This window comes from Delphinapterus leucas, chromosome 10 (genome assembly GCF_059928025.1).
Source record: "Delphinapterus leucas isolate spDelLeu-1000000601 "Yukka" chromosome 10, BTC_Dleu_Yukka2, whole genome shotgun sequence".
NCBI lineage: Eukaryota > Metazoa > Chordata > Mammalia > Artiodactyla > Monodontidae > Delphinapterus > Delphinapterus leucas.
In genome coordinates, this window is record NC_143138.1 from 13661118 (window position 1) to 13673094 (window position 11977).

The 11977-nt window shown below is 41.4% G+C and overlaps 1 protein-coding gene across 2 annotated transcripts in view; it reads right to left on the bottom strand.

Moving 5' to 3' along the window:
• Window positions 1–10864, bottom strand: part of NUP153 (nucleoporin 153) — a 75883-nt gene extending 65019 nt beyond the window's left edge. Inside the window, exon 1 of one of the 2 annotated variants that reach the window (XM_089918386.1) lies at window positions 10290–10864. In XM_089918386.1, coding sequence (XP_089774512.1) covers window positions 10290–10400 — 111 coding nt within the window. In that variant the 5' untranslated portion in view covers window positions 10401–10864. The remainder of the gene's footprint in view (window positions 1–10289) is intronic. The other variant, XM_022586730.3, reaches the window with a different exon arrangement.
• Between the last annotated feature and the right edge of the window lie 1113 nt (window positions 10865–11977).

Sequence of the window (11977 nt, forward strand, 5' to 3'; positions counted from 1 at the left end):
TCTCCTTTTGGCTTGTTGCCCCCCCCTTTTTTTTTCGGTTGTAGTTTTATTTTAACTTGCTGCAGTTGTTTCAACTACAGTTTTATTTTTCCTAATATATTTATCTTTCTAATTTTATTTTCTTTTTTATTCTTTGATACTGTACTGCTCCTTTTTCTCTCTCTCTCTTTTTTTTTTTAACGTGCCACAAAACTTGCAGGATCTTGGTTCCCAGGCCAGAGGTTAGGGCTGAGCTCCTGTGGTTGGGAGCTCTGAGTCCAAACCACTGGACTAACAGAGAACCTCAGACACCAGGGAATATCAATCTGAGTGAGGCCTCCCGGAAGTCCTCATCTCAGCATCAAAAACTGGCTCTATCCAACTGCCTGCAAACTCAAGCACTAGATGTCTCAGGCCAAACAACCAGTAGGACAGGAATACAGCACCACCCAAAAAAAAAAAGAAACGACTAAAAAATATATTACAGACTAAGGAGCAAGGTAAAAACCTACAAGACCAAATAAATGAACACAAAATAGGCAACCTACCCCAAAAAAATTCAGAGTAATGACAGTAAAGATGATCCAAAATCTTGGAAACAGAATGGAGAAAATACAAGACACACTTAACAAGAGTCTAGAGAAACAAAAGAGCAAACAAACAGTGATGAACAACACAATAAATGAAATTAAAAATTCTCTAGAAGGAACCAATAGCAGAATAACTGAGGCAGAAGAACGGATAAGTGACCTGGAAGGTAAAAGAGCAGAAATAACTACCGCAGTTCAGAATAAAAAAAAAAAAAAAAAAAAGAATGAAAAGAATTGAGGACAGTCTCAGAGACCTCTGGGACAACACTAAACGAACCAACATTCAAATTATAGGGGTCCCAGAAGAAGAAAAGAAAGGGTCTGAGAAAATACTTGAAGAGATTATAATTGAAAACTTCCCTAACATGGGAAAGGAAATAGTCAATCAAGTCCAGGAAGCACAGAGTCCCATACAGGATAAATCCAAGAAGAAGCAGGCCAAGACACATATTAATCAAACTATCAAAAATTAAATACAAAGAAAAAATATTAAGAGCAACAAGGAAAAAGCAACAAATAACATACAAGGGAATCCCAATAAGGTTAACAGCTGATCTTTCAGCAGAAACTCTGCAAGCCAGAAGGGAGTGGCAGGACATATTTAAAGTGATGAAAGGGAAGAACCTACAACCAAGATTACTCTACCCAGCAAGAATTTCATTCAGATTCCACAGAGAAATTAAAACCTTTACAGATAAGCAAAAGTTAAGAGAATTCACCACCACCAAACCAGCTCTACAACAAATGCTAAAGGAACTTCTGTAGGCAGGAAACACAAGAGAAGGAAAAGATTTAAAAAACAAACCCAAAACATTAAGAAAAGGGTAATAGGAACATACATATCGATAACCACCTTAAATGTAAATGGACTAAATGCTCCAACCAAAAGACACAGACTGGCTGAATGGATACAAAAACAACCCCATACATACGCTGTCTACAAGAGACCCACTTCAGACCTAGGGACACACACAGACTGAAAGTGAGGGGATGGAAAAGATATTCCATGCAAATGGACATCAAAAGAAAGCTGTAGTAGCAATTCTCATATCAGACAAAATAGACTTTAAAATAAAGACCATTACAAGACACAAAGAAGGATACGACATAATGATCAAGGGATCAATCCAAGAAGAAGGTGTAACAATTGTAAATATTTATGCACCCAACATAGGACCACCTCAATATAAAAGGCAAATGCTAACAGCCATAAAAGGGGAAATCGACAGTAACACAATAACAGTAGGGGACTTTAACACCCCACTTTCACCAATGAATAGATCAACCAAAATGAAAACACAGGCTTTAAATGATACATTAACCAAGATGGACTTAATTGATATTTATAGGACATTCCATCTAAAAATAACAGAATACACTTTCTTCTCAAGTGCTCATGGAACATTCGCCAGGATAAATCATATCTTGGGTCACAAATCAAGCCTTGGTAAATTTAAGAAAACTGAAATCATATCAAGTTTCTCTTCTGACCACAATGCTATGAAACTACTTATCAATAAAAGGAAAAAAACTGTAAAAAACACAAACACATGGAGGCTAAACAATACGTTATTAAATAACCAAGAGATCACTGAAGAGATCAAAGGGGAAATCAAAAAATACCTAGAAACAAATGACAATAAAAACACAACAACCCAAAACCTATGGGATGAAGCAAAAACAGTTCTAAGGGGCAAGTTTATAGCAATACAATCCTACCTCAAGAAACAAGAAAAATCTCAAATAAACAACCTAACCTTACACCTAAAGCAATTAGAGAAAGAAGAACAAAAGCAGCCCAAAGTTAGCAAAAGGAAAGAAATCACGGAGATCAGATCAGAAATAAATGAAAAAGAAATGAAGGAAACAATAGCAAAGATGAATAAAACTAAAAGCTGGTTCTTTGAGAAGATAAACAAAACTGATAAACCATTAGCCAGACTCATCAAGAAAAAAAGGAGAAGACTCAAATCAATAAAATTAGAAATGAAAAAGGGGGAGTAAAAACTGACACTGCAGAAATACAAAGGATCATGAGAGATTACTACAAGCAACTATATGCCAATAAAATGGACAACCTGGAATTCCTAGAAAAGCACAACCCTCCAAAGGTGAACCAGGAAGAAACAGAAAATATAAACAAACCAATCACAAGCACTGAAATTGGAACTGTGATTTAAAATCTTCCAACAGGGCTTCCCTGGTGGCGCAGCGGTTGAGAGTCCGCCTGCCGATGCAGGGGACACAGGTTCGTGCCCCGGTCCGGGAGGATCCCACATGCCACGGAACGGCTGGGCCCGTGAGCCATGGCTGCTGAGCCTGCACTCCGCAGTGGGAGAGGCCACAACAGTGAGAAGCCCGCGTACCGGGAAAAAAAAAAAAATCTTCCAACAAACAACAGCCCAGGACCAGATGGCTTCACAGGCAAATTCTATCAAACATTTAGAGAAAAGCTAACACCTATCCTTCTCAAACTCTTCCATAATATAGCAGAGGGAGGAACACTCCCAAACTCATTCTATGAGGCCACCATCACTCTGATACCAAAACCAGACAAATGTTACAAAGAAAGAAAACTACAGGCCAATCTCTGATGAACATAGATGCAAATATCATCAACAAAATACTAGCAAACAGAATCCAGCAGCACATTAAAAGGATTATACACCATGATCAAGTGGGGTTTATCCCAGGAATGCAAGGATTCTTCAGTATACGCAAGTCAATCAATGTGATACAGCATATTAACAAACTGAAGGATAAAAACCATACGATCATCTCAATAGATGCAGAAAAAGCTTTTGACAAAATTCAACACCCATTTATGATAAAAACTCTCCAGAAAGCAGGCATAGAGGGAACCTACATCAACATAATAAAGGCCACATATGACAAACCCACAGCCAACATTGTTCTCAAGGGTGAAACACTGAAACCATTTCCGCTAAGATCAGGAACAACACAAGGTTGCCCACTCTCACCATTATTATTCAACATAGTTTTGGAAGTTTTAGCCACAGCAATCAGAGACGAAAAAGAAATAAAAGAAATCCAAATCAGAAAAGAAGAAGTAAAACTGTCACTGTTTGCAGATGACATGATACTATACATAGAGAATCCTAAAGATGCTACCAGAAAACTACTAGAGCTAATCAATGAATAGGGTAGAATAGCAGGATACAAAATTAAAGCACAGGGGCTTCCCTGGTGGCAGAGTGGTTAAGAACCTGCCTGCCAATGCAGGGGACACGGGTTCAAGCCCTGGTCCGGGAAGATCCCACATACTGCAGACCAACTAAGCCTCTGCATCACAACTACTGAGCCTGTGCTCTAGAGCCCATGCTCTGCAACAAGAGAAGCCACCGCAATGAGAAGCCCGCGCACCACAATGAAGAGTAGCCTCCACTCACACAACTAGAGAAAGCCCGCGTGCAGCAACGAAGACCTAACACAGCCAAAAATATAAATTAATTAATTAAAAAAATTAATGCACAGAATCTCTTGCATTCCTATACACTAATGTTGAAAAATCTGAAAAGGAAATTAAGGAAACACTCCCATTTACCACTGCAACAAAAAGAATAAAATACCTAGGAATAAACCTACCTAAGGAGATAAAAGACCTGTATGCAGAAAACTATAAGACACTGACGAAAAAAATTAAAGATGATACAAACAGATGGAGAGATATACCATGTTCTTGGATTGGAAGAATCAACATTGTGAAAATAACTATACTACCCAAAGCACTCTACAGATTCAATGCAATCCCTATCAAATTACCACTGCTATTTTTCACAGAACTAGAACAAAAAATTTCACAATTTGTATGGAAACACAAAAGACCCCGAAGAGCCAAAGCAATCTTGAGAAAGAAAAACGGAGCTGGAGGAATCAGGCTCCCTGACTTCAGACTATACTACAAAGCTACAGTAATCAAGACAATATGGTACTGGCACAAAAACAGAAATATAGATCAATGGAACAGGAAAGAAAGCCCAGAGATAAACCCACACACATATGGTCACCTTATCTTTGATAAAGGAGACAAGAGTACACAATGGAGAAAAGACAGCTTCTTCAATAAGTGGTGCTGGGAAAACTGGACAGCTACATGTAAAAGAATGAAATTAGAACATTTCCTAACACCATACACAAAAATAAACTGAAAATGGATCAAAGACCTAAATGTAAGGCCAGACACTATAAAACTGTTAAAGGAAAACACAGGCAGAACATTCTATGACATAAATCACAGCAAGATCCTTTTTGACCCACCTCCTAGAGAAACGGAAATAAAAACATAAATCAACAAATGGGACCTAATGAAACTTAAAAACTTTTGCACAGCAAAGGAAACCATAAACAAGATGAAGACAGCCCTCAGAATGGGAGAAAATATTTGCAAATGAAGCAACTGACAAAGGACTAATCTCCAAAATATACAAGCAGCTCATGCAGCTCAGTATCAAAAAAACAACAACCCAATCAAAAATGGGCAGAAGACCTAAACAGACATTTCTCCAAAGAAGATATAGATTGTCAACAAACACATGAAAAGATGCTCAACATCACTAATCACTAGAGAAATGCAAATCAAAACTACAATGAGGTAGCACCTCACACCAGTCAGAATGGCCATCATCAAAAAATCTACAAACAATAAATACTAGAGAGGGTGTGGAGAAAAGGGAATCCTCCTGCACTGTTGGTGGGAATGTAAATTGATACAGCCACTATGGAGAACAGTATGGAGGTTCCTTAAAAAACTAAAAGTAGAGCTACCATATGACCCTGCAATCCCACTACTGGGCATATACCCTGAGAAAACCATAATTCAAAAAGAGTCACGTACCACAATGTTCACTGCAGCTCTATTTACAATAGCCAGGACATGGAAGCAACCTAATTGTCCATTGACAGATGAATGGATAAAAAAGATGTGGCACATATATACAATGGAATATTACTAAACCATAAAAAGAAATGAAATTGAGTTATTTGTAGTGAGGTGGATGGACCTAGAGTCTGTCTTACAGAGTGAAGTAAGTCAGAAAGAGAAAAACAAATACCGTATGCTAACATATATACATGGAATCTAAAAAAAAAAGGTTCTGATGAACCTAGGGGCAGGACAGGAATAAAGATGCAGACGTAGAGAATGGACTTGAGACACGTGGAGGGGGAAGGGGAAGCTGCAACCAAGTGAGAGAGTGTCATGGACATATATACACTACCAAATGTAAAACAGACAGCTAGTGGGAAGCAGCCACATAGCATAGGGAAATCAGTTCGGTGCTTTGTGACCACCTAGAGGGGTGGGATAGGGAGGGTGAGAAGGAGGCGCAAGAGGGAGGGGATATGGGGATATATGTATACATATAGCAGATTCACCCTGTTATACAGCAGAAACTAACACAACATTGTAAAGCAATTATAGTCCAGTAAATATCTTAAAAAAAACAAAAACAGATATCTAAAAGGGAAATATATATAAAACAATCACGACCATTAGCCAAGTAGCTACAAATAAAACATTTTTGAAAATACAAGTTCATCACATCTTTCCAATAATATTCTGTGCCTAATGAAATGGTTTTAATTAGTGACATCAGACCATTCCACTTCAAGTAATAGGTAACTGCCTCATCAAAGGACTTTCCGGGAAATGGAGACAACACCTGGGCTTTTTTGTCATTATCTGAAAAACTGGTGAGTAAATTGATAAACTATCACACACAAGGGCCTCTCATCACAAACAAAAAAACCTACTATGCATTAAATAATTTAACACTTGGATTTATTTTCCTATACACTTAAATGACTGGCATTTCTATGAGGAACATGTTAAAAATAATGTATTTTTACGTAGTTTAAGGTAGTTTAAAGGTTTGGCCTCATCACTCAGAAAACAAGTTTTTAAATCTAGTACAAACCTATAAAAGATTGAACTTTGGTACATAAAAGAAAAATACCTCTACTAAGAGGCAGCAAAATTCAGAGACGATAAAACATTTAAATCAAAAGGTTCTACTTAATCACAACAATTTCAAATGAGTCCTTACTCTATATGCCAGGCTCTGTTCTAAGAGCTTTCCTTATATTATCTCATTTAACCCCTCCCAACCTTTCCACTTTACAGATGAGTAAATTAAGCAGAGAGAACTTGTCCAAGTTCTGGCAGAATAGGGATTCAAATCCAGAGGCCCTGACTGTATTACAGCACATTTTTTTCCTATCAACTATTTCCATTTCTATTTTCACTAACAGTATTAATTAAACATCTAGGATAACGCAAATAAAGATAAAATAAAAGTCAAAACTACTCAGAGACTTCTGGAATGAGTTAGGTATTCAGCCATTAAATATCCCTCCTTTTCAAAACTGAGAACACTCTTTTGCCATCAGAATCCAAGCAGGACATAGTTATTTGGGACAAAGTATCATACAGAAGCTACCAAAACAACAAAAAAAAACCCTACACTATCATATAAACCAAGATTAGGCAAACCACGGTCTGTGGGCCAAATTCAGCCCTCAGCCTGTTTTCATATAGGCGGCAAGCTAAGAATGATTTTTACATTTTTTAAAGGGTTATAAAAACAAAACAAAGAACCTGCAGCAACAAAACCTAAAATATTTACTATATGGTCCTTTACAGAAAACGTTTGCAGACTCCTGATTTAAGCTACTGAATAAAGGGGTTTCCTCCCCTTTTTTAAAAATAGCTAAATGCAGAAACTGACTTGTAAGACAAACTGTATCTAGGAAGATAAAATGAGTGGATTCCCTTAGCTCCAAACCAGAAGACAAAACCTCTGAAGCACACCCCCCAAAAAAGGGCAAAAATAAGTAGTTCCCTTCTCACCAGGAGGTGGCAGTAGATTCTTCCAGAGGCAAGGTTCTGGTTTGCCCATGGGCTCAAGTTTTTTGTGGTGGCTATTAAGAAAAGCAGCTTGACCTCTCCAGAGCTGACTTTCTGGGCCTGACAATCTGCACAAAAAGGAAAGGGGAAAGGAGACTGAACAGGTGACAAGAACTAAGCACATTCTCTTTACTGACCTGTTCACTCCCACTAGAAAAATGATACCATTTCCTAAATGCATCTGGGCTAAGAGTTAGGGGGTAGGAAAGAAGGCAAGTGAAGATGATCAACTTAATCATTTGGTGCTGTTCTTCATTTTTGCTTCTACAATTCTTAAGTTACTACCCTTCAGTTAGTTGAATAAGACAATGGACTCTTGTCTCCACAACTTGAAGCAAGATGCCATTTTAAAGATCAGAAGTTAATAGGAAAAAAATGTGAACTTTAGATATACCTCAGCAGAGCTAAACCAGAATAAGTCAAAACAGGAAATTACAAGTCAGTTGAACACATGCGAAAGTCACAGGTACTGCATGACTGCACAAGCCGGTTGGCCTGACAAGCAATGGCAAACATCCATTAACTAACAGTGCCAGATCGCTCATTCTTCTTTCAAGCCTCTACTACACAACCCAAAAACTTCATTTTTGCCCAGAAACCACTGGACATTTAACCAAAATACATTAGTACAAAACATGCCATGTCATGGAGCTCCTTGCTATTCATGATGACTCGGCGGTTGCTGCAAAACAGAGGGGTGACCGCCTAGGATAGTTGACAGCAACCAGGTAGTCTACAAGTTCACAAAAGTTCCAGTAAGGATTAAAGAAAGTCCTTATTTTAAGATTAAAAAAAAAAAATCCTTAAAGTATTCTTTTGTATATTCCTGGATACTTTTCTTTGGTAGTATCTGCCAATATTAATACCTTCAGTGTTGATTAAGAAACCCCCAAACACCTTTGATCCAATTCAAAAGCTACAAATGTACTTTCTTTTTAAATTAAATGGGTGGGGCAAAAAGCTGAAAGTACTTTAGATAGGGGGAAATGAAACTATCATGCTTTAAAACAAAACCACACAGTCTGAAATCATACCAGCTCTAAGACAAATTGGATCATAGGTGTTACGTTGTTAAGGCATCATCTCCCCCAAATTAGATTTTTATCTAAGTACATTTTAAAAATAAGGTGTGATTTTTGGCTTTTGCCACTCAGAATATATGAGCTCCTTTCTAAACTCTGCCCAGACCATCCAATGATCTGTATTTACAAATTTCTTTTATTTTATGTAGTAACTTTCTTTTGAGGAGATCTAGAAAGCACTCAAAGACATTTATCTTCAGGAAAAACAGAAAGCATGTGTGTTTAACTTCACTCAACCGAAGGATTAGGTTAAATGGCCAGGCGTGTGACCTGAATTCTAATCTTAAATCTGCCTGCAAGTACCCCTGCTCCTCACAAAGGAATCTGAAAACCAAGCTCTTTTTGGTACATATCTGGGGGAAAACCGGTGGGAGGTAAAAGTAAGGCCAAGACCTGTAACCGTAAGTAGAGAGCTACCTAGTATTATAAACCACAATTTTTACTATTAAGAAATTTCTCTGAAATCTTTTAAAATTCTGTTTTTAATGATACAATTTAACACCAGCACCAAACACGTTAAAGTGTTCAATATTCATCATCATCCAGAACAAGCAATCTAGGAAGTCGACCCTTAACAGTAAGCTACATGTTATCAGACCCTTTTGCTATACCTTTGTGTTTTTTATAAGTTTAAGACCCACACTTACTCCTACCTTAGTATCCCTGAAAAGTGTTATAAGTGACGTTTATTAGAATATTCTTAACGTATTCCTACTCAATCCCCATAACAAGTAAAATTTTAAAAACAGAGTTGTCTCAGAATCAAATGTCTCAGTTACAATTAGGATAAACCCCTTTTCATAATTTCAAACACCCACGAGTGCACAGAGTGCTTAGATTATAAGACCACCAACATCCCTGGAATGTCAAAAGTACCTAAACTTCTAGAATACGCCCCGTAACATTAAAATAGTTTGTGCGTGAGATCAGAACTGGAGTCCCGGTCAGCTGTGCAGAATGGCCAATTCCAGCTTCCAAAATAAAAGGCGGGGGGGGGGTGGCGGGGGGGGGAAATTGGACAAAAGTGGGGAGGAAAGAGTCTCGCGACGGAAAAGAGACGTAAGTGTGGAGAGGGACTTTCAAAATGCCCCAGTGCCACTAACTATAAGCCGGTTAAGAAACAAACAAACAAAACAAAATCGAAGCCAGTCCTCTCAGATCGGGGAGGGACACCGGGAGATGGAGAATTAATTAATCGCGTTGTAAGTTATTTCACTTTCCGCGCTAACAGCGCCCCCGACAACCCCCGGGTGCCCCGGAGGCAGATTCCTCCGGGCAGCCCCCTCCCCACACACGCTAAGACGCGGGAGGCTAGCAAACAGCAGGCGTAGGGGCCTCCAGCCACATCTTTTTCCTTCTCCCTCGAGAGAACGTGAGTAATACCCCCAAACCCCCAATCCCCGCCAAAAAACGGAAAAATTCTAGGCCCAGCGTGGCCTAGGACTTCTGTTCCCGCCCTGCGCTGGTCGGGGGAAAGCCCCAGGCGGAGAGGGCTGGGGAGAGGCGGCCGAACCACACGTGTGCGCCGCAGGATTGGCCCGTCTCGGCCCACTTCCCGTCGCCGCCCCAGCGGCCAGAGCTCCCGCCGCCTCGCTCGGGCCTCCGCTCAGGCCCTCCCGTCCGCTCCACGTGGGGCGCCGGGGCCCCTCGCCGCCCGTCCACTCCCGCCCAGTTCCCGACCCGCTAGGCCCCCACGGCGCCGGGGTCCCGTACCTGGTGCTGTTGTCGCCCCTGCTGGTAAGGTTTAATTGGCCCCTGGTGGCAACGCCGAGTCCGGATCTTGCCGCCACCGCCCCCTCCTATGCCTCCAGCTCCCGAGGCCATGGCGTGAGCCTCCGCGGCTTCCCCCTCCGGGGCGGGAGAGGCAGAGACGGCCTTAGAGCCCCCCCCGCCCGGCCCCAGCCCAAAAGTACGCACGCGCTGCCCACACAGCGGGGCACAGGCACACCAGGAATCGCGGGGCTGCGAGCAGGAGCGGAGAGAGAACGCGCGCTGGCGGCAGGGAAGGGGGTGGCGGCGACAGAGGCCGAGTAGCTGGCTCCGGTCCGGCAGCCTCCCGCGGACCCCAGCCTCTGTGTATGTCACCGTCTCTGTGTAGATTCCCCCGCAGAGGACAGTGCGGGCGGCTCCGGGCGCTGCTTAGGCCTAACTCAACCGCCGGCTGCTGGAGATTCTTCTTCCGTCGCCCTAGCCGTAGCTGCCGCAGTTGAAGCCGCCGGCGCCGCCCGCCTACCCCTCCCCTTTGCGCACAGCGCCCGCCCAGCCGTCGTCGTCTTCCCTGCAGTCGCCGTTGTTGCGTCTATTGCCGCTGCTAAGGCCGCCGCTGCAGTCGTGAGCCAGAAGGTCGTCACTTGTTAGCGCCCGACGAGTTTGCATAATCACGCTGCGACCGGGTGATAGGCAAGGAGGAAGGAAGGGCGGGTCGAGCCCGCGCTCTCGGCTGCGCGGGCCTCTGGGAAACGTAGTTCCGCAGAAGAAGACGAATTCTCAGGACGCGGAAGATGGGCGGTTCGCCGCAGAGGCACAAAGCCAGGGGTTCCGTTCGCTTTATTGCTCTTCACTGCAAACGTAGACTTCGAAAGAGGCGTTTAGCACAAAAAGAGTAACCTCCTTCCCAGTCTCCTTCTCCCCGTGGTTGGTAAAGCGGGCAGAAAGTGAGCAGATCGTAAAATCACAGACAGAAGCTAACAATACCTTATAAAAAGAAAAAAACTGGTTGAAAAGACAATGTCCATGATCTTTAAGCCTAAAGCAGAAATAGAAAATACATAGTTTCGTTAATGTTCCATTAACATATAAGGGCTTTGTTGTCAAAACACACAAGTGCTGGAATTCTCACTCCACCACTCTCTAGTTTGACCTTGGATAAGTCAAAACCTTCCTCCCCCCTATAAAACGGGAACTTTAAAATCCGCCTCATAGAGCTGTTGTGATCATCCAAATGGAGCACTTATTATATTTCCTGGTATACAGGAAATGCAATAAATGATTACCTACAGCAGTCAGCTCACATTAGAGGTGAGTGGTATATTACCAGTAATAAAAATATACATATATTTGCCCCAAATAGAAGGCATTATATTTAGGAAAGTGAATAAGCGAGCTAGGCTCAGAGACTGCATCCACAAAGTAGAGAGATTGTAAGAGCTGACTGTTAGAAAGATCTTGGTGATCACGTGGTCCAGCCCTCATTCAACGGACAAGACAGGGGTCCAGAGAATTCAGGTGGCATACTGGAGGACACTAAGCTGCACAGTAAAAGCCAGGACTATAACCCAGCTTTTCTATAAGAGTTCAAACAAGTAACCAAATGATTAGGGAGAAAATCTACTGTGAAGAAACATAGGCTTAATGTTCCATTTGAGACAATTGGTTTTAAAGCTTATAAATAACTTCGGAGT